The sequence below is a fragment of the Dipodomys merriami genome, unplaced genomic scaffold, assembly GCF_024711535.1.
Source record: "Dipodomys merriami isolate MVZ:Mamm:240054 unplaced genomic scaffold, mDipMer1.0.p SCAF_42, whole genome shotgun sequence".
Classification (NCBI taxonomy): Eukaryota; Metazoa; Chordata; class Mammalia; order Rodentia; family Heteromyidae; genus Dipodomys; species Dipodomys merriami.
In genome coordinates, this window is record NW_027205826.1 from 3883008 (window position 1) to 3906322 (window position 23315).

Sequence of the window (23315 nt, forward strand, 5' to 3'; positions counted from 1 at the left end):
CCCAGGCTGGCTTTGAACCTCAATCCTAAAATCTCATCTTCCTTAATAGCTAGGATTATAGGTGTGAGCCACCAGCTTCCCAGCTTCCCATCACCCCAGGATGACCTCAAACTCAAAGATTCTTTACCTCCCAAGAGCTTCTCCTGAGTGCTGAAGTTAGTCATGCACCACTATGCCTGACCTCTACTACTTTATTTACTTATTTATTATCTTATTTACTTATTTATTTTGTGGTGGTAGAGATCTGACCCAATCAAGTACTTTACCACTGATGGAGGCCTTTATGAAAGAGTATTGTTTTGTATGTTTTTTTTCCCTAGGTTAATCTTCAAATTCCTAAAGCTCTGTAGTTTTGACCTACCTTTTTAAATGGTGATATGGGGACATGGACTGGAGACTGACAGGAAACTGGGGCAGACTACAGAAAGGTACATAGGACTTTCTGCTAAATATCAAACTAAACTATCAGAAAGAGCTCAACTTTTATAATAATTATATATTTTTATTTATTTATTTATTTATTTATTTATTTATTTTTGCCAGTACTGGGGCTTGAACTCAGGGCCTGACTACTGTCCCTGAGCTTTTTTTTGCTCAAGGCTAGCACTCTGCCACTTGAGCCATAGTACCACTTGTGGCTTTTTCTGTGTATGTGGTGCTGAGGAATCAAACCCAGGGCTTCATGCATGCTAGGCAAGCACTCTACCACTAAGCCACATTCCTGGCCCCTTTATAATTATTTCTAAAGTTAAATATTTTAAAAAATAAAATGACTTGCCCATGTAATTGTAACCCCTCTCTATGGTATTTTCGCAATAATAAATAAATAAATAAATAAATTTTAAAAAGAACTCTTAAAAAAATTAAATAAATAAATAAAATAAAATGAGCATGCATAAAGAGTTCTTACCTAGGCACTCTTGGATCGTGCCATGTGCTCACACCAGTCTGAGTATGTAAGAAATATACCTGACCTTGCTGCGTTGTCCTCTGTTCTGTAAAGTAAAGAAAACTCATAACAACAACATTCAGATTGTCCAAATAACCACAGTTCTATCAGGCTGACATGCTAATAGGTAAAATCCACAAATTACCCGTCTACTTTATTATTTAAATATGGCTTCACAAATCATTTGTTCTCTCCCAAGAAGCAACTTTACATAGAGTGATAAGGATTGCAGACTAGCTATCTAAAAACTAACTACACTTACAGTGTGACTGAAATATTAAACATGCTGCAATGTTTGCTAACTGAAAGCCGAAAACAAAGACTATTACAACACTAGTAATTAAATAAGACAAAAGAAACTAAAGAAACTAAAACCTCAGAAGAAACTAAAGGCTCAGAAGAAGCAGCTGGGTACCTTTGAAAATTCCTAAAGGGTTTGGAAGCTAATTTTTTTCATTATGCTAATTTTATACCCAAACTTAAGTTTTCTCTTTTTTTTTGGCCTGGGCACTGTCTTTGAGCTTCTTTTGCTTAAAGCTAACATTCTACCACTTCAGCCACAGCACAACTTCCAGCTTTTTCTGTGTATGTGGTGCTGAGGAATCAAACCTAGTACTTCATACATACTAGACAAGCACTCTACCATTAAGCCACATTACCAGACCTGCCTGAGCTTCTTTTACTCAAGGCTAGTATTCTACCACTTGAGCCACAGAGCCACAGAGCCACTTGTGGCTTTTTCTGTGTAGTTTGTTGGAGATAAGAGTCTCACAGAATTTCCTGTCCAGGCTGGCTCTGAACCATGATCCTCAGATCAGCCTCCTGAGTAGCTGGATTACAGGCGTGAGCCACCAGCACCTGGTAGTTTTCTCTATTTTTCCCCTCCCCCCAAGTTTTCTCTATTTTTGACAGATATATTCTCAAGACTGCATTTAGGCTTAAGTGTGGTGGCACCTCCAGTGTACTGTACTCAAGAAGCTGAAGTAGAAGTATTAAGAATTTGAGGCTAGTCTGAGCTACATAGCAAATTCCAATCCAGACTTGACAAGAAAGACCTGCTCAAAAATAAAACAAGCCTATATATTCTTTTTCCAGTCATGGGGCTTCAACTCTGGGCCTGGAGCTGTCCCTCAGCTCTTCAGCTCAAGGCTAGCGCTCTACCACTTAAGCCACAGAATCACTTCCGGTTTTCTGGTGGTTTATTGGAGATAAGAGTCTCACGAACTTTTCTGCCCAGGCTGGCTTCGAACCATGATCCTCGGTCTCTCAGTATCCTATGTAGCTAAAATTACAGGCGTGAACCACTAGTGCACGTCAAAACAAGCCTACATTTGAGCTATAAAAACATAATTTTAAAAAAGAGTATGTTGAGCGCTGGTGGCTCATACCTGTAATCCTAGCTAGTCAGGAGGCTGAGATTTGAGGATCACAGTTCAAAGCCAGCCCGGGCAAGAAAGTCCATGAGACTCTTATCTCCAATAACCCACCAGAAAAACTGGAAGTGGCGCTGTGGCTCAAGCAGTAGAGCGCTAGCCTTGAGCTGAAGAGCCTAAGGGACAGTACCCAAGCCCAGAGTTGAAGCCCCATGACTGACAAAAAAAAAAAATCTAATGAGAAACTTCAGTATGTATAACAATGAAACTACTGTTAACGTTCTTTAGTAGATTTAAACATTAAAAAGTTATCAGTGTGATGTATGGTATATATGTGTACACCGGAGGGAAACCAGGAAGACGACACAGAACTAGAGGGAATCAGGGAAAAACATACAACAGCGGGACCCATTAGCTGCACAGGACATTCACCAAAATGAGCTAAGCAACTTAATGGCAGCAATGGGAGGGAGGGAACAAATGGGAAGGAGGGAACAGCTGATGCTATGCAAAACAAAAGAAATGTACATACCACCTAATGGGGAAGAAATAACTGTATTGCAAAGCTCATAGAATTCATAAATGTTATAGACCACGATAGACAATTTGCTCCAGGAAAGTTAGAATGTGTTTGTGACTTTAACTGAGCATCACTATCTCACAATACTGTGAAACTTGGGAAATTATGTAATCAATCACAATAAAAAATTAAAAAATTATCAGTGTGGAGTCTTTTATTAGGGGGGTGGGGGGGTCCAGTTGTGGGGCCTGAAATCTGGGCCTGGACGCTGTCCCTCAGCTCTTCAGCTCAAGGCTAGCACACTACCACTTGAGTCACAGCGCCACTTCCGGCTTTTTTCTTATGTGGTGCTGAGGAATCAAACCCAGGGCCTCGAGCATGCAAGGCAAGTGCTCTACCACTGAGCCACCTTCCCAGCCCTCAGTGTGGAGTCTTTAACTCACATTTATTGAATAAAGAGCAGAAAATGTTTCTCTTTTTCTATTTCTCCCCTATTTTAACCTGATTATAATAAAATAAATCCTTGCTAAAGCTTTGAGAAATTTTAAAAATGTAAAAATATTTACAACTACTTTTAGATGCCAGCTGCACAGGTTATGAATATAACCAGGAGTAGAGGTCTTACCTGCCATGCAAGAGTCCCTGAGTTTAATTCCCAGCTCTAGAAAGAAAAAATATCCTAAATACAGCTACAATAATTTCAGCTATGGCACCTATTTTGTTTTGTGATTCACAGAAAATACACTGGAGTTGGAGGCATGTCTCAAATGATAGAACATCAGCCAATGACCAAGAGCATCAGATACCAAGTTCAAGTCCTGGTCTTAGACTTAGATATGTAGGTATTTTTTAATACAAATCACATAAATACTGTAAAAGTATACACCTACCCCTACTCAGTGCAATATGGTAAAAGCAGGTTAATCTGTTTGCTCAGGGTAATATGGTAAAACCAGGTTAATCTGTTTGCCATACTGTAATCATCACTGTGCTGCTATAAGCTAATCTGTGAGATGCATCACTGTTAGTAGACCAAAGTTTTCCAAATTAAAGAGCTAAAATGTATTTTAGAATAAAATTAGAATCATGTTTAAAAAAGTTTTTAAAAATATTCTACAGGGGGGTGGGGGGAGGATGGGTAGGGGAAACAAAGGAGGAGGCTACAATGCTTGATAAGAAATGTAGTCATTACCTTGCCCATGTAATTGTAACCCCTCTGTATAGTATTTTCACAATAAAAAAATAAATAAAATAAAATAAAATGAGAGGCTGGGAAGGTGGCTCAGTGGTAGAGTGCTTGCTTTGCATGCATGAGGCCCTGGGTTCAATTCCTCAGCACCACATAAGCAAAAAGAAAAAAAGCCAGAAGTGGCACTGTGGCCTTGAGCTGAAGAGCTGAGGGACAGCACCCGAGCCCAGAGTTCAGACCCCACGACCGGACCCAAAAAAATACATACATACATACATACATACATACATACATACATACATACATACATAAAATAAAATGAGATGGAATCTCAAAAAATATATATATTTACATTTTTTTTCAGTGGCTGGGAATGTGGCTTAGTGGTAGACTGTTTGGCCTACCATGCATGAAGTCCTGGGTTCAATTCCTCAGTACCACATAAACAGAAAAAAGTGGAAGTGGTGCCATGGCTCAAGGGTAGAGTGCTAGCCTTGAGCAAAAGCAGCTCAGGGACAATGCGCAGGCCCTGCCTGAGTTCAAGCCCCAGGACTAGCAAAAACAAATAAACAAACAAACAAATAAATAAATATTCTAGAGCAAAAATTAAACACAAGTTAGATTAGTCAATTCCTAATTTTAGTCATTAGATGTCACCATTAACAAAGTTGTAAATTGGTTATTAGCTTTAGCAAACAAGTAGTATACAAGTCATAATATATGAGTGTCCTCAATTTATGATTTACAAAGTTCTAGATTTAGCTAAAAGAAGATTCAAATAATCTTCCACATAAAATTCTATAACGTGGGGCTGGGAAGGTAGCTCAGTGGTAGAGCAATTGCCTTGCATGCACAAGGCCCTGGGTTCGATTCCTCAGCACCACATAAGCAAAAAGAAAAAAGCTGGAAGTGGCCCTGTAGCTCAAGTGGTAGAGTGCTAGCCTTGAGCTGAAGAGCTGAGGGACAGTGCCCAGGCCCAGAGTTCAGGCCCCATGACCGAACCCCCCCCCCAAAAAAAAAAATTCTACAACGCTAGGAAATTTTATGAATATAATCATCTTATACAAAGAGAAATGTCATTTACAACAATCAACTCAGATAACCAAAACTACAAAATACCATAATCCCCTAAGAAATGTGCCTTTGAAGCTGGGAGCTGGTGGCTCACACCTGTAATCCTAGATACTCAGGAAGCTGAAATCTGAGGACCGAGGTTCAAAGCCAGTCCAGGCAGAAAAGTCCATGAGACTCTTAAATCCATTTAACCAGAAGTGGTGCTGTGGCTCAAGTGGTAGAGTGCCCGCTCATGTTGAGCTGAAGAGCTCAGGGACAAGCCCCACAACCAACCAAAAGAAAAAAAAATAGTGCCTTTGAAATGATCTTTCAATGTTTGATCAGAAAATCACACTGGAGGTCTGAGTTAAAATTAGTATTGCCAACAATACCTTTTACCTTTATACAGTGCTTATTTGCAAAGTAAATTCATTTCATATGCTTCTCACAATATTTTTGTGATTAAGTATTCATGCTATTTCATTAAACACACACAAATCCTAAGGTTAAATGATAAGCCCAAGGTTAAACAAGTTGGTGGGGCAGTCTTCTAACTACCTCAAGACTTTTCAAAGTTGGGAGATTTCACATTTACTTTTATCTTCATGTAGAATTCCTAAACCTAGATTAGTAACTTTTTTTTGGGGGGGGAGGGGGTTGGGGAGGGGACTGGTCCTGGGGCAGTCTCCTGAGTAGCTAGGATTACAAATCTGAGCCACTGGCACCCAGCTTAAACTTTGTTTTTTTAAGTTTATATAGTTTATAAAGTTTATAAAGTTTTATAGCAGGCTGAAATTAGTAAGCCACACTCTTTTAACTGAGCTAGCTGTCTTACCATAGCCTTCTGGTAGGTCTGGAGGAGTATGCAAATGTGTCCTGCTCATATAATTTCTATGTCGTTGAGACCTGACCCTCCTCTCAGCCAGTCTGGGATCTGAAGACTGTCCACATGTTGCACCATTTGTTCCACTAATTGGAGTGTTCTCATCAACAAAGCAGCTCAAAGGTCTGCCAGGACTAGAATATTCAGATGCTGGTCTATTAAAGAGTAATAAAAAAAAATCAATTTAGATATATAAAAAGAGTTCACTAGACATACATTATCATTATAGTAAGAGTAAGAGTCACTTATGTCAGAAAATGGAAGAACTAATGCATGATTTCAAGAACTCTAGTAAAATCAAGTCCAACTAGGCACCAAGGAAACTCAAGCAATAAGCAGGTTAATCATATCTTACTTTGTAAGCCAGTTCTGGAGCTTGAACTCAGAGCCTCTCACTCTCTCGATTCTTTTTAAGTAGTATTATATTAATTCTAACTATATTTTACAGAATATCCATACATATATGAAGATGTGAGTACTGGTTTACAAAGCATAACTTGAGCCGGGTGCCAGTGGCTCATGCCTGTAATCCTAGCTACTCAGGAGGCTGAGATCTGAGGATAGTGGTTCAAAGCCAGCCCTGGCAGGAAAGTCCGTGAGACTTTTATCTCCAATAAACCACTAGAAAACCAGAAGTGACACTGTGACTCAAGCATTAGAGTGCTCGCTCGCCTTGAGCTGAAGAGCTGAGGGACAGTGCCCAAGCCCAGAATTCAAGCCCCAGGACCGACAAAATAAATAAACAAATAAATAACTTGACCCTTAGACTCAATTTCCCACCATTCTCCTTCCCATTCCGCTTCTGCCACACTGATAACCTTCCAGTCATTTTCACTTGGATTAATTAGAAATGGCACTTTGTTTCCACCAAAATACTTATTCTTATGTCATTCAAATAATAGTTTACATAAACATTGTCTCTGTAGGATGTTCTTTCAATCTTTCAATCTAAACAGGTCACCCAGTCATTCAACAGTACAGATGGTCACCAACTTAAATGACATATTTTAGTGTAAAATATTGTCAGTGATCAGTTATGAGTAGGAACTGTACTTCAAATTTTTTTATTTTCCAAGGCTAATGGTGATATAGTATGATGGATACTCTCCCACTGCTGGATAACAGCAGTGAGCTACAGTTCCCAGTCAGACACATAATCATGAGGGTACACAATAGATACTCTACAGTAGTCTACATTGTGAAGGTAAAGGCTAAGCATACTAAACAAATGTTTGACTCACAGCATTTCCGAATTATGATGTGTTTATTGGACAGAGTCTCAATCACAAGTTGAGAATCATCTGTACACTGCCTATCCACAGCACAGTATCTCTCTGATGTTTTTTCTGCTTATTTTTTTGTGGGTTTTGTTTTTTGCTTGCAAATTCTGGAGTTTGACCTCAGGGCTTCACGATTGCTAACAAGTACTCTACCACTTCAGTAGTACACCTAAACCCACCCTTTTTTGGCAGTACTGATGTTTGGATTTAGGGCCTTGTGCTTGTTAAGCAGGCTCTCTAGCACTATGAATCACGCCCCCATCTTTGTTTGCTTTGGCTAGTCTTTAAACAGGTTTTGCTAAGTTTTTGTCCAGGCTGTCCTTGAACATCAGTCTTCGCAACTCCCTCTCCAGGGTAGCTAGGATTACAGGGATCAACCACTGAGTCCAGTTTTACACACTTTTTCCATCTTCCTCCACTGGAATATTTAGTAAAAAAAAAAAAAGGGGGGGGGGATTTAAGCCAGGTGCTGGTGGTTCACGCCTGTAATCCTAGCTACTTAAGAAGCTAATATCTAAAAATCACCATTCAAAGCTAGCCCAAGCAGTAAAGTCCATGAGACTCTTATCTCCAAAAAAAGTACCAAAAAAGCCCAAAGTGGAGCTGTGACTCACATGGGAGAGTGCTAGTTGAGGGAAAAAAAAGCTTGGGACAGAGGCCAGACTCTGAGTTCAAGGCCTAAAACCAGCACAAGAAAAAAAAGGGGCCGGGGCAGGGGCAGGGGGGGGGGGGGCGGAGAGGATTTACCTTGCTTGTTCTTTAATATAAATATGTCCATTACTCCATGCATGACACACATGTAAGAAAAGCTCAGTTTACTGAGTAACACAATAGCTAGTTTGTGTCTTTAAGGAGTTTTCAGGCTACTGCAGTTTTTATGGAGAGTTTTCTTTCCAACTTAATTTCACTTTGAGTTAATACACATTTAAACCTTTGGGAGGAGGGTTGCTATGATATGATTTTGATTTTTAGAGGCAGGATCTATTTATATAGCCCAGGTAGTCTCAAACTCACCATCCTTCAACCTTAGTCTTCTGAATATATGTCTTTTTTTTTTTTTTTTTTTTTTTGTCAGTCGCGGGCTTGAACTCTGGACATGGGCGCTGTCCCTCAGCTCTTCAGCTCAAAGCAAGTGTTCTACCACTTGAGCCACAGTGCTACTTGTGGTTTTCTGGTGGTTAACTGGAGATAAGAGTCTCATGGATTTCCTACCAGGGCTGGCTCTGAACTGCGATCCTCAGATCTCAGCCTCCTAAGTAGCTAGGGTTACGGGCATGAGCCACCAACGCCCGGCTATCAGGTCTGTCTTAAGAGTTCATTTTTAGCCAGGCCTTGGTAGTTCATGCCTATACCCTGAGCTACTCAGGAAGCTGAGATCTAGGATCCTGAGTTAAAGCCAGCCCAGGCAGAAAGTCTGTGACATTCCTATCTCCAATTAAACACCTGAAAGTGGAGATGTGGCTGAAGTGGTAGAATACTAGCCATGAGCAAAAAAGCTCAGGGACAGTACCCAGGCCCTGAATTCAAGCCCCAGAACTGGCACCAAAAAAAAAATTTTAGGGCTGGGAAGGTGGCTCAGTGGTAGAGCGCTTGCCTTGCATGCTCAAGGCCCTGGGTTCGATTCCTCAGCACCACATAAGCAAAAAGAAAAAAGCCGGAAGTGGCTCTGTGGCTCAAGTGGTAGAGCGCTAGCCTTGAGCTGAAGAGCTGAGGGACAGCGCCCAGGCCCAGAGTTCAGGCCCCACGACCGGACTCAAAAAAAAAAAAAAAATTTTAAGTTCATTTTAAACATTTATAATATTTTACATAGGTAGTTTGATATTATCAGTTCAATGAATTAGAAGGAAACACACCCAAACACATGTTCTTTTTTAAAAAGACAAAGAAGAATTAAGGTAGTTATCCTATTTATTCTGAATTACTTTAAAAGCACCTTTTCAATTTCCAAAAATTATCTGCATCTGATGTCTTTATACATTAATCTTCAAAGAAAGAAACTCTATCTTTCATTCTTCAAGGTTTAGTTCACAGAATTACCTACTCCACAGTTTTCTTTTGCAAGTTCCATGATCTCCTTACTGCTTACCCTCAATTAAGTGCCATCTCTATGGTTCTTATCCTGATCACAGGCATAACTTAGACATGATATAATATAATCATCCCCATTTGACTCCAAGAATGGAAGCCCCCTGTACATATTTGATAACAGCCACCCAAGAATATTCAAATCAAATGTATATAAATAAAAATACAAGCCGGGCACTGGTGGCTCACACCTGTAATCCTAGCTACACAGGAGGCTGAGATCTGAGGATTCCAGTTCAAAGCCATCCCGGGCAGAAAAGTCCGTGAGACTCTTATCTCCAATAAATTACTTGAAAACCAGAGGTGGCACTGTGGCTCAGGCGGTAGAGCACTCGCCTTGAGCTGAAGAGGGCAAGGATAGCACCCACGCCCAGAGTTCAAGCCCCACGACCGACAAAAAAATAAATAATAAATAAAAATACATAATATATAATGCATAAATAATATAAAATGAATAAGAACATGTCACATAAGTATTTATATATGCTATATCATATATATTACTGACATACACACACAGCCAGTAATGTGAAGGCTCAACCTATTCACTTAACTGACTTAATATTGGGTGCCACTAAGGACCCTGGAGGTTACTATAGCAGGATGCCTGTCAAAACAATCTTTACTGATAATGACTTTTTTTTTTTTTTGGTTGGTCATGGGGCTTGAACTCTGAGCCTGGGCGCTGTCCCTTAGCTCTTTAGCTCAAAGCTAGAGCTCTATCACTTGAGCCATAGTGCCACTTTCGGTTTTCTAGTGGGAGATAAAGAGTTTCACAGACTTTCCTGCCCAGGCTGGCTTTGAACTGTGATCCTCAGATCTTAGCCTCCTGAGTAGCTAGGATTACAGGCATGAGCCACTGGCACCCGGCAAATCACATTTTAAATACAACAATGGCCCCTATTCTAGGATCTAATGATTTATATAGGGGCATAAATCAAGGCAGGAAATCCAGTAAAGTGACAAATAGAAAGGTAATCCAGGAAGATGGCTAGCACAACCTATGGGAAAGATCTGTATGTTCTTACCGTGTTGGGCGCTCCCATTGCGTAGTTCTTGTTATATGGTTTAGATACTGAATTCTACCAGAGGCTGTTCGTCTTTCTTCCCAGCTTAAATAAAAAATATTGTGAGATAAGACATTAATAGGTATTTATAGAAAGATGAGACATGGAATGTTTTCAGTGTGTTTACTAAACCAGGAAAGTATTGCTGTCACAAATCTGGTAGGCCAGATCAAAAGATCAAGTCAGCTTATTTTTGGACTGCAAAATGTTTTATGGAATTCTGAACCTCTAAAATAATTACACTGAGGTACAACAAGCATTATTCATTAGCCAAACTTTAGAGAATTTTTCAATAATCCTGGTAACTCTAAAATTTACATCAATATTCCCCAGAATTTTGGGGGAAATAGCTCTCTTAAAAAGATCTGTAACCCTGGATGCCAGTGGCTCACAGATCCAACTCTTCCTATTCTGGAGGATAAGATCTGAGGATCATAGTTCAATGTGTCCAGGCCATGAGTTCAGTACCAGTTACTGGCACAAACCAATAAATGAATGCATATATGCATTCCTTCTGTGCATCCATGTGCTTGTATTTGCGTGTGCTCATGTGCTCACAGTTGAGCACGATGGTATAAATCTATAATTGGGATGATTGTAGTTCAAGGCCAGCCCAGTGAAAATGTTAGTCATCTCAACAAAAATGCCAGCTACATGGGAGGCTTAGGTAGGTGGAGGGCAACCTAAGGCTGACTGTCAAAACTCAAGACCCTATCCAAAAAAATAAAAAAGTAAAACAAGGCTAGGGATATGATTCAAATGGCAGAGTATCTGGCTAGCAAGCATGAGGCCCTGAGTCCAAACTCAGTACTGTCAAAAATAAAGTATATGAAATTTACACAAATGAGCCAAGGTCTTAAAAAAATAAGTAGAAGACTAGGATTAGAATCCAGTTGGTCTGGGGCTGGGAAGGTGGCTCAGTGGTAGAGCACTTGCCTTGCACGCTCGAGGCCCTGGGTTCGATTCCTCAGCACCACATAAGAAAAAAGCCGGAAGTGGCACTGTGGCTCAAGTGGTAGAGTGCTAGCCTTGAGCTGAAGAGCTGAGGGACTGCGCCCAGGCCCAGAGTTCCAGCCCCATGACTGGACCCAAAAAAAAAAAAAAAAGAATCCAGTTGGTCTAAAAATAAAAATCATCATTTAAAAAAATTAAGATTCAGGGCTGGGAAGGTAGCTCAGTGGTAGAGCGCTTGCCTTGCATGCCTCAGGCCCTGGGTTTGATTCCTCAGCACCATATAAGCAAAAAGAAAAAAAGCTGGAAGTGGTGCTATGGCTCAAGTGGTAGAGCGCTAGCCTTGAGCTGAAGAGCTGAGGGACAGCGCCCAGGCCCAGAGTTCAGGCCCCATGACCAGACCCCCCCCCAAAAAAAAATTAAGATTCATTAGAAAAGTGGATTTCTAAATTTTTTTTTCCAGTTCTAGGGCTTATACTCAGGCCTGGGCACTGTTCCTGAGCTTTTGTATTCAAGGCTATTACTCTACAACTTGAGTCATAGATCCACTTCCCACAGTTTAGTGTTTAATTGGGGTCAAATTTTCCTGTCCAGGTCAGTTTCAAAGCTTGATTCTCAGATCTTAGCCTCCTGAGTAGCTAGAATTACAGACATGAGGCCAGGCACATTGAACAAGTATTGCAGTAGTACTGAGTAGACACTGTGCTGAAATTGAACTATACCACTGTGAGCAAACGACAGGAGGGGAAACTAAAAGAGAGTGAAAGAAGGAATGCCATTGTCCAAAAGGAAATATACTCATTGCCTAATTTATGAAATGGTCACCCTTCTGCACATCACCTTAATAGTAACAATTTTAAATTTGGGGGGAAAAAAAAACAGCCTATCAAAACAATATTTTTGGGGGGGGGGCAGTCTTGGCACTCAGGGCGTAAGTGTTGTCCTCCTTTTGCTCAAGGATAGTGCTCTACTACTTGAACCACAGGTCCACTTCTAGCTTTTTTGATAGTTTATTGGAGATAAGAGTCTCATTGTCTTTCCTACCCAGGCTGGCTTCAAACCATGATCCTCAGATCTGACCCTCCTATGTAGGCTGTAACAGGCATGAGGCAAGCCAGGCACCAGTGACTCGCACCTGTAATCCTAGCTTATCAGAAGGCCAAGATATGAGGATTACAGTTCAAAGCAAGCTCAGGCAGATTCTTATTTCATCAACAACTCAATAAAAAACTAGAAGTGAAGCTATGGTACAAAGTGGTAGAGCAGTAGTCGAGCAAAAGAGCTCAGGAACAGCACCCAGGCCCTGAGTTTAAGCCCTACAATCGACATTCCCCTCTCCCCCCAAAAAGGCATGAGTTAAAGGCAACCAAGTGAAATTAATGTTTTGGGGGGGAATGATGGCCCCAGGGCTTGCCCAGGGCCTGGACATTGTCCCTGAGCTTTTGTGTTCAAGGTTAGTGGTCTACCACTTTGAGCCACAGTACAATTTCCAGCTTTTTAATAGTTAATTGGAGATAAGCCTCATGGACTTTCCTGCCCAGGCTGACTTTGAATCTTGATCCTCAGATTTCAGCCTCCTGAGTAGCTAGACTTTGAGGCATGAACCACCAGCAAATAATTTCTTAAAAATAAAATATCCTGGGGCTGGGAAGGTGGCTTAGTGGTAGAGTGTTTGCCTAGCATGCATGAAGCCCTGGATTCGATTCCTCAGTACCACATACACAGAAAAAGCCAGAAGTGGTGCTATGGCTCAAATGGTAGAGTGCCAGCCTTGAGCAAAAGAAGTGTAGGGACAGTGTACAGGCTCTGACTTCAAGCCCCAGGACTGGAAGAAAAAAAAAAATCCCACTTTGTCCTCAGTATTTTGAGATTTACTTTGTTGTAAAGTGTTTTCTAGAATTACAGGTGTGAGTCACCAGGCCTGACTTAAAGGTTCAAAGTCCCTCAATTCTATTACAATTCATCTAATAAGAGAGGTAAAATAATGATTGAAATATATAATATGTCAATATACCCACCAAAGTATTGGCAGAGCTCTGGAGATATTAAAAAATAGAGAACAAAAAGATTCTAAGGAATTTTTCTTGTGATTATAATCACAGTTTCATTTGTAAACTTATCACATGCAATTTTGATTAAGCACAGTCAAATAGTAATTTTGAAAAGCAAAACCAATTTCAAAAACAAAAATTTTAAATTCCCATATGTGCATTACATAGCTCAGCTGATTCAGAAAAACTCTCAAATTATCATCAATTGTGCTTAAACTGTTACATAATCTGCTGTTTTCCTGCCCAAAATGCTGTGAAAATCTGCTCCCCCAAAAAAGCAAATGGTCACAGGGTCAAGCCTGTAATACTACCTACTCAGGAGGCTGATATCTGAGGATCACAGTTTGAAGCCAGCCCAGGCAGTCAAGTCTGTGAGACTTATCTCCAAAAAACCACAAGAAAACCGGAAGTGGTGTGGCTCAAGTGGAAGAGCACTAGCCTTGTGCTGAAGAGCTCAGGGACAGTGCCCAGGCCAAGTTCAAGCCCCATGACCAAAAAAAAAAAAAAAAAGCCAATGATGCCTATACAGTAAAAGTTAAAGTAACCATCCCAAGCCACAAAGGCAAGTAATGTGCCTGACTTAAATGATATAGAGTGAAAATTTTACATCTGTTGAAAGGTGGTGTTATAGGAAAATGAATAAGAATTCACAGTTTTTAAGGTAAAGGGCACTTGGCAAGCAGTATTAATGTGTACAACAGAAATTTCTGTGACGATGATGTATCCTACTCCATGCAGTTTCAAGCCATGAAGGTACAGACTTCCTGTATATACAGTATTAAAATTTGTACGTATAGTCACTGAACTCTATACATCCTGAGAATTCCGCTTTTTCTCAACTATGGTTTCCATGAAACCGTATTGCCACAGATCCAATACAACAGATATCCTATTGTACAGTAGGATAATCACAGACATGAAAAGAATAATTAAGCCAGGTACCAGAGATTCAAAGCTAATGCTGGGTACTTAGGTGGCTGAGTTTGGCAGGCCTGAGGTTAGAGGCCAGCCCAGGCAGAAAAGTTTGTGAGACCCCCTTCTCAGTGGAGAGCTGGATACAGTGGTCCATATCTTTTATACTAGCTAGACAAGAAGACTAATGCATGGAACCTTTGTGCCTGAGCCTCAAAAAATAACCAGCAAAGTCAGAGTTGGAGGTAAGGCTCAGAGTAAGAATGTCTGCCCACTAAGCAAATTCAAATCCTAGGACCACAAAAAGGAGACAAAAAAAGAAAGAAAGAAAGAAAGAAAGAAAGAAAGAAAGAAAGAAAGAAAGAAAGAAAGAAAGAAAGAAAGAAAGAAAGAAAGAAAGAAAGGAAGGAAGGAAGGAAGGAAGGAAGGAAGGAAGGAAGGAAGGAAGGAAGGAAGGAAAAGCATTACATTGGATAAACTCTATCCATCAGTAATTGCTTCATTCAAAATTTCCCTTTCAAAAATATTTTATTATTGCAAAGCAAAGAGGTTTTTCCATTAAAAGATAGCATTTGAGGAAGGAAGGGAAAGTGAGAGAAAAACAAAGGTGTGGGTAACAATGTTCAACAAGAAATGTACTCATTACTTTATTCATGTAACTGTAACCCTCTGTACAGCAGCTTTACAATAAAAAAAGAAAAAAAAATCTCAGGGATAAGGCCCAGGCTCTGAGTTCAAGCCCCAGGACTGGCACAAAAATTAATAATACAGTAAAATTTTAAAAATGTTTAGTTTTTTTAGGGCTGGGAAGGTGGCTCAGTGGTAGGGCATTTGCCTTGCATGCATGAGGCCGTGGGTTCGATTCCTCAGCACCACATAAGCAAAAAAGAAAAAACCGGAAGTGGCGCTGTGGCTCAAATGGTAGAGCGCTAGCCTTGAGCTGAAGAGCTGAGGGACAGCGTCCAGGCTTAGAGTTCAGGCCCCATGACTGGACCAAAACAAAAACAAAAACAAATTTTAGGTTTTAAAAACTGGGTGTTGGTGTCTCATGTCTGTAATCCTAGCTACTCTGGAGAGGCTTTTATCTGAGGATCGCAGTTCAAAGTCAACCCAGGCAGGAAAGTCCATGAGACTCTTATCTCCAATAAACCACCAGAAAACCAGAAGTGGCGCTGTGGCTCAAGTGGTAGAACGCTTGCCTTGAGCTGAAGAGCTGAGGGACAGCGAGCACCCAGGCCCAGAGTTTAAGCCCCATGACTGACAAAAAAAAACCCAAAAAACTCAAAAGTGTTAAATAAAAAATGTGTTTCATTCATTCATTAGATACTTATTTTATAATTTTTTTTTTTTTTTTTTTTTTGTCGGTCGTGGGGCCTGAACTCTGGGACTGGGCGTTGTCCCTCAGCTCTACAGCTCAAGACGAGCGCTCTACCACTTGAGCTACAGTGCCACTTCCGGTTTTTCTGGTGGTTTATTGGAGATAGGAGTCTCAGGGTCTCACCTGTCCGGGCTGGCTTTGAACCTCAATCCTCAGATCTCAGCCTCCTGAGTAGCTAGGATTACAGGCGTGAGCCACCAGCGCCCGGCTTTATAAAATTTTTTATGAAAGTGTTTCTCTCATTTTCCAAACAGAAGAAAAACCTACACTCTAGAATTAATCATAGCAATTTTCTAAAAAGTACATACATGGCAACGGTTTTTTTTTTTTTTTTTTTTGGGGGGGGGTCCAGTCGTGGGACCTGAACTCTGGGCCTGGGCACTGTCCCTCAGCTCTTCAGCTCAAGGCTAGCGCTCTACCACTTGAGCCACAGCACCACTTCCAGCTTCTTTCTTTTTGCTTATATGGTGCTGAGGAATTGAACCCAGGGTCTTTTGCATGCAAGGCAAGCACTGTACCACTGAGCCACCTTCCCAGCCCCAACATTTGTTATTACAGGATATTATTTATATACTTATGATCTTAATGATTTTGGCTTACCCATCTGGTAAATCATTATCAAACAAACGACTGCAGTCAACAACTTGTCCTCCTGTGCCTATTCGGTCTCTGGACTGAAGACTTACTATTAAACAACAGAAACACCATTAAGAATGATAAAACTAGAAAGAACTATTGCAATCTAAAATATCCGTATTTAAAAGACACCTGTTTTAGCTCAATTTAATACTTCAGAATTCTTTGTTTTTTGCTACAATTTGTCATTTGCTTATGGATTTTTCTCTTTAAGAATGGTATTAGAATCTGCAGGTTCTTTTTCTCTTTTTGTTCGGCTTGAACTTGGAGCCTGGGCACTGTCCCTGAGCTCTTCAGCTCAAGGAAAGCACTCTAACACTTGAGCCACAAGTGCTACTTCTGGTTTCCTGGTGGTTAACTGGAGGTAAGAGTCTCACAGACTTTCCTACCCGGGCTGACTTTGAACTGGAATCCTCAGATCTCAGCCTCCTGAGTAGCTAGAATTACAGGCATGAGCCACCAGCACCCAGCAAGTTAAGGTTTTTTTCCTACACTTTGCCATGTTTATGGAGAAAATTCTAGTTCCTTTTTCATCATTGTAATGGGGCAATAAAAGATCATTATTGTATGTAAGAAGAAACAGCACACTCATTAACACAGCAGTTTGAAAGCTTTACATTAATTCAAGACTATTCTCAATAATCTGACTGTATTTTTAAAAATACACTAGATTCTGGCAATTGGGCAAACTCAGAATTCCATGAGGCTTAACTGCACATTATCACCCAGTGTACTATAAAACCACCAACTAGAAACTTGAAAGCAGGAGGTACAGAATCCAGAATGGGTTCTATCAACTAGGTTGGCACAGAACCTTTCAACAAAATATTAAAAATACACTGTTAATACTATCTACAAAGTCTGGCTCGGATTTCTAGTACATTTTAATATTTTAAAAGAATTCCTTCCTAAGCCGGGCGCCGGTGGCTCACGCCTGTAATCCTAGCTACTCAGGAGCTTGAGATCTGAGGATCGTGGTTCAAAGCCAGCCCGGGCAGGAGAGACCATGAGACTCCTATCTCCAATAAACCACCAGAAAACCGGAAGTGGCACCATAGCTCAAGTGGTAGAGCGCTCACCTTGAGCTGAAGAGCTGAGGGACAGTGCCCAGGCCCAGAGTTCAAGCCCCACAACCAACCAAAAAAAAAAAAAAAAAAGAATTCCTTCCTAAAGGATCAATAGTTTTCTGTAACACAAGGAACTGTTTTTTTAACATTAAAGTTTTCTTTTAATTAACACTGTTTTCAGCATTTTACACGACACTTTATTCATGCAATACAACAAAACAATAGTGATACTGATTTAAAAGGTATTTAGATTTTAGAGCAGTTTGAATGAGACTAAAATTCTTATTAACTTTATGTTCCATACTTACCTACTATCTGTCCTCTAACTGTATCATTGTCATTTGGCCCCAGTTTGCATAAATCCAATCTCTGATCTATTTCAAATTAACAACAAAATTAACATTAGCTAGTATCAGAACTTCTACCATCTATAATGACAGTAAAAATCCATAAACTATTATAAACTAGATTTAATTATAACCACATCTTAAAACAATATTTTTTAATATTTTTGTTGGTCATGGGGCTTGAACTCTGGGCCTGGGTGCTGTCCCCTGCGCTCTTCAGCTCAAGGTGAGCTCTCAACCACTTGAGCCACAGTGCCACTTTCCATTTTCTGGTGGTTAACTGGAAGTAAGAATCTCATGGACTTTCCTGCCCGGATCTCAGCCTCCTGAGTAGTTGAGATTATAGGCATGAGTCACCAGCACCTGGCTGTGCAACACTATTGTATTACATTGTCAATAAGATTAAATCTGAAAGTTACATAAACTTGTAATTACCACAAAAAAAAGACCAAAAAAAAAACCCTTATATGCTATAAGAGTACCTGGCATATTAAGTGTTCAATACTATCGTCATTATTTTCTATCTAACCATTTCAAAGGAGGTACACACACAATAAGTCAAATAAAAACCTTAGAAAAATTATGAGTTTGAGTTAGTTCCACCACTAATCATTTAGAGACAACTCATGTTTTTCGCAGATGTCTCATCTACAGAAACATGGAATGCTAGTCTGCCTCTCAAGAGTCTGGCTCTCAAAATTAGGGGCTGGGAAGGTGGCTCAGTGGTAGAGGGCTTGCCTTGCATGCATGAGGCCCTGGATTCCATTCCTCAGTACCACATAAGCAGAAAAAGCCGTTAGTGGTACTGTGGATCAAGTGGAGCACTAGCTTTGAGCTGAAGAGCTGAGGGACAGCGTCCAGGCCAAGAGTTCAGTCCCCATGACTGACAAAAAAGAGAAAGAGAGAGAGAGAGAGAGAGAGAAAGAGAGAGAGAGAGAAAGAAAAAAAGTCTTATTTTTCTTTCATTTTTAGTTTTGTTACAGTAGTTTTATACATTATTCCATTATTTTAATGTGCGTATACAAACACATGCAAGTGCATATATGGAATACTTCATAAATTTGCATCCTCACGTAGGAGCCATATTGCTAATCCTCTCTATACTGTCAATATATGTGCTGCTAAAGCAAGCATCATACCATTTTTTTTTTTTTTTTTTTTTTTTTGGTGGGCAGGAGTGCAGGGGGTGGGATCGGTTTGCCAGGTTTGAACTCAGGGTACTGTCCCTGAGCTTTTTACTCAAGGTTAGGGCTCTACCACTTTGAGCCATAGTGCTACTTCCAGTTTTCTGATGGTTAATTGGAGAGAAGAGTCTCCAAGTTTCAAACCACAATCCTCAGATCTCAGCCTTTTGAGCAGTTAGGATTACCGATGTGAGCCAGTAATTATTTTTTTTAGGTAAGTTTATAATTTTTTAATTTTTAGAAATTGTTATTATAAAGGTGTAGGGTAATTATTTGTAGATAAAGATGGCATAATGAGCCAGGCATGGGTGACTGTAATTCTAACTACTCAGGAGACTGAGGATTGCAGTTCAAAACCAGCCTACGCAGAAAAGTCCAATAAACCACTCAGAAAAAGTGCTTAAGTGGTAGAACACTAGCCTTGAGTCAGAGAAGCTAAGAAGCAGTGCCCAAGTCATGAGTTCAAGTCCCAGGACCAGCAAAAAAAAGTAATAATAAAAAGTAATTCTCTTAAAATTACTTCCATCTCAAAAAAACAGAGAAAAGTGCTAAGAAATATTAAAAAGCATATGCAAACTGGGAGCTGGTGGCTCAGGCCTCTAATCCTAGCTATAGCTATTCAAGAAACTAAGATCATAGGATTGCAGTTCAAAGCCAGCCCGCCAGCCCAGGCAGGAAAGTCCATGAGACTCTTATCTCCAATTCCAAAAAAAGCTGAAATAGAGCTGTGGCCTAGGTTGGAAAGAGCTAGGCTTAAGCAAAAGAAGCTTAAAGCTAGTACCCAGGCCCTGAGTTCAAGCCCCAGGAACCACACAAGTAAACAAAGAAACAAAAACGCATATGCATTTTTTTGTTGTTTCTAATAGTACTAAAATTTGAATTCAAGATGTCAGGGCTTGCTACTAAGTGTTTTAACCACTTTAGCCATGCCTCCTGCCCTTAAAAGATATATAATTTAACATCTTTATCCTTGCGAATCAATCACTTGTTAACATTTGTCAATTCATGGAAACTCTGTGTCACCTCTAGGTTCCACATTTTTTTTGGGGGGTGGGGGGTGTCCGGTGGTAGGGCCTGAACTCTGATCCTGGGCACTGTCCCTCAGCTCTGCAGCTCAAGGCTAGCGCTCTACCACTTGAGCCACAGCGCCACTTCTGGCTTTTTTTTTCTTTTTGCTTATGTGGTGCTGAGGAATTGAACCCAGGGCCTCATGCATGCAAGGCAAGCGCTCTACCACTGAGCCATCTTCCCAGTCCTAGGTTCCACATATATTTTTTTTTTAATTGTTGTTTTGTTTTTAAGTCCATAAATATAAGCCAGTTGTCAATATATTTCATAATCCTAGCTTCTCAGGAGGCTGAAACTGGAAGGATTGCAGTTTGAAGCCAGCATGGGCAGAAAAGCCCATGAGACTCCATCTCCCAATTAGCCATCAGGATTGGGAATGTGGCTTAGTGGTAGAGTGCTTGCCTACCATGCATGAAGCTCTGGGTTCAATTCCTCAGTACCACATAAACAGAAAAAGCCGGAAGTGGCGCTATGGCTGAAGTGCTAAAATGCAGCTCAGGGACAGTGCCCATGCCCTGAATTCAAGCCCCAGGACTGGCAAAAAAAAAAAAAAAAAAAATCTTATAGATCCCAATTAGCCAGCAAAAACTAGAGTAGAGATGTGCTACAGATGGCAGAGCACTAGCTGGGCAACCAAGCTGAGTAATGAGCACTGAATTCAAATAGCAGTAACCCCTTCCCTCCAAAAAGAGGTCCAGTTTTAGACATATACAGGAAGTTATGGTTTTTGGAACGGTACAACAAAATTAGTCACGTGTGTGTGTGTGTGTGTGTGTGTGTTTCAAAAAGCACTAGCATTTACTCACAACCAGTGTCTTTGAGTCGGTTGATGGCATTGGAAAGAAGACGAACACAGCCAAGAAATCCAGCACCTTGTTTTTTATGGATCTTCTTGTGATTCCATACACTGATTGTAACAGAATCAGACTTTCCAATATACCTAAAAAAACAAAATGGCTATATGAGTAACTTGGTAGTTAAAACTAGTATAAAGGTTTTCTTCATCCTTTTTAATCTTCAAAACTCACAAATATATTCAGAGTATAGATCAAATAATGTAAAATATTGTTTTAGTTCAATCAATTCATATGAATAACCTTAAATGTTTTAAAACCTTAAATAAAATTAATTTTAATATATTATCCTATCTGCCACCCTCAGGCTGTACAACAATTCTTGTTAGTAGAACAGGCTATTTTAGAAGCTAAAACACTAAGGGAGTTTATAATAATTCTTTTCAAGAATAAAAATCTTAAAAGAACCTTTATCACAGTCACATTTTAAATACATTTCAATGATAACGACCAACTACCTCAGAGAAGACTTAGTTGAATTAGGGGAATTGTCAAGGCTGACAGACCAAAAATCTGACCTACCTGTTATACTTTTTTAATGCTGCAGAACAAAATGCTGTTTGTAACGCTTTTCCCTTGCTTCTTTCCTATATGCAGGCCTTGAGCGAGCAGGACTCTTGCAGATTTCACTTCACTGCCTGCAGACAAGCAGAGCAGGGAAAAGCGTTACTGTACTTGTCTGTGCATATGTCTACAAGTATGTAAAAGTTTCACCACAGCCAATTGTTAACATGGCATCAACCCATGCAAAATCATATTTAATAAACATAATTATCTCTGTAGAACCTAACTCTATTTCAGTGACTCTAAGAGGTCAAGTTTTTGGTCCAGCAACCTTGATCTTAAACTATTATTCAACAAAACAAAGCTATTGAAAAAAAATCAAATAGTACATTAAAAAAGCCTAAGCCAGTGAAGTGAGGACTCAGGTTTTTAAATAAGAAACTTGTGGAAGGCTCATTTGAGCTCCTGCACCCAGCTGTGACTAAAGAATGCTCATCCTTGAGCTCTTACAGAAGTCAATACTTTCCCCTTTCCATTTCAAATTTGGTATGTCACTTACAAACAAAAATATACTGGCTGAAATACTCAACATACAAAAAGCAATTTTTAAATAAACCTACCATAGCTATCTTTTTTTCTTTCTGTCAGTAGCGTGGCTTGAACTCAGGGCCTGGGCGCTGTCCCTGAGCCTTTTTGCTGAAAGCTTGTGCTCTACCACTTTGAGCCAAAGTGCCACTTCTGGTTTTCTGGTGGTTAATTAGAGGTAAGAATCTCACAGACTTTCCTGTCCAGGTTGGCTTTGAACCGCAATCCTCAGATCTCAACCTCCTGAATAGCTAGGATTACAGGCATGAGCCACCAGTGCCTGGCTTATCACATCTATTTTAGTATGTTACTACTACATAAAATATCAAAATCCCAGAATTGGAATAAAAAAATTAAACAGGTAAAACACCCCAAACTGAACATTAAAAAATAAAAAAAATTGGGCTGAGAAGGTGGCTCAGTGGTAGAGTGCTTGCCTTGCATGCATGAGGCCCTGGGTTCAATTCCTCAGCACCACATAAGCAGAAAAAGCTGGAAGTGGTGCTGTGGCTCAAGTGGTAGAGTGCTAGCCTTGAGCTGAAGAGCTGAGGGACAGTGCCCAGACCCAGAGTTCAGGCCCATGACTGACAACAAAAAAAAAGAAAGAAAGAAAGAAAAAAATACAGTAGGACTGGGAAGTTGGCTCAGTGGTAGAGCACTTGCCTTGCATGCATGAAGCCCTGGGTTCGATTCCCCAGCACCACATAAGCAAAAAGGAAAAAAGCCGGAAGTGGTTCTGTGGCTCAAGTGGTAGAGCGCTAGCCTTGAGCTGAAGAGCTGAGGGACAGTGCCCAGGCCCAGAGTTCAAGCCCACGACTGGACCCAAGAAAAGAAAGAAAGAAAGAGAGAGAGAGAGAGAGAGAGAGAGAGAGAGAGAGAGAGAGAGAGAGAGAGAGAGAGAAAGGAAGGAAGGAAGAAAAGAAAGAAAGAAAGAAAGAAAGAAAGAAAGAAAGAAAGAAAGAAAGAAAGAAAGAAAGAAAGACAGTAAATCAATTTCCCAAAAAGTAGACCTGATTTGTAGATATGCTAAAATATTGCTTCTCAAAGCCTTAGGGCAGCCTTACCACTAGCTTAAGGAATTCCATCTGTTTAGTGTACTGTATCATATATACACACATATTTTTATTTATTAATTTTATTTTTTCCAGTTCTGGGGCTTGAACTCAGGGCCTGGGCACTGCCCCTGAGCTTCTTTTGCTCAAGGCTTCTAGCACTCTACCACTAGAGCCACAGCACCACTTCCAGCTTTTTCTGTTACATGGTACTGAGGAAACAAACCCAGGGCTTCATGCATACTATGCAAGCACTTTTACCACTATGCCACATTCTCAGCCTCATATACATACTCTTTAAAAAAAAAAAAAAGAAATGCATGTGTG

At 40.3% G+C, this 23315-nt stretch overlaps 1 protein-coding gene across 2 annotated transcripts in view; it reads right to left on the reverse strand.

Moving 5' to 3' along the window:
- The window catches only part of Smurf2 (SMAD specific E3 ubiquitin protein ligase 2), an 81422-nt gene that overhangs the window by 31120 nt on the left and 26987 nt on the right, over nt 1-23315 (reverse strand). For both annotated transcript variants that reach the window (XM_069993094.1, XM_069993093.1), the window contains exons 4-9: nt 20800-20933; nt 17703-17768; nt 16292-16376; nt 10361-10444; nt 5920-6122; nt 911-995 (exon numbers count right to left, since the gene is read on the reverse strand). In XM_069993094.1, the coding sequence (XP_069849195.1) occupies nt 911-995; nt 5920-6122; nt 10361-10444; nt 16292-16376; nt 17703-17768; nt 20800-20933 (657 nt within the window). The remainder of the gene's footprint in view (nt 1-910; nt 996-5919; nt 6123-10360; nt 10445-16291; nt 16377-17702; nt 17769-20799; nt 20934-23315) is intronic.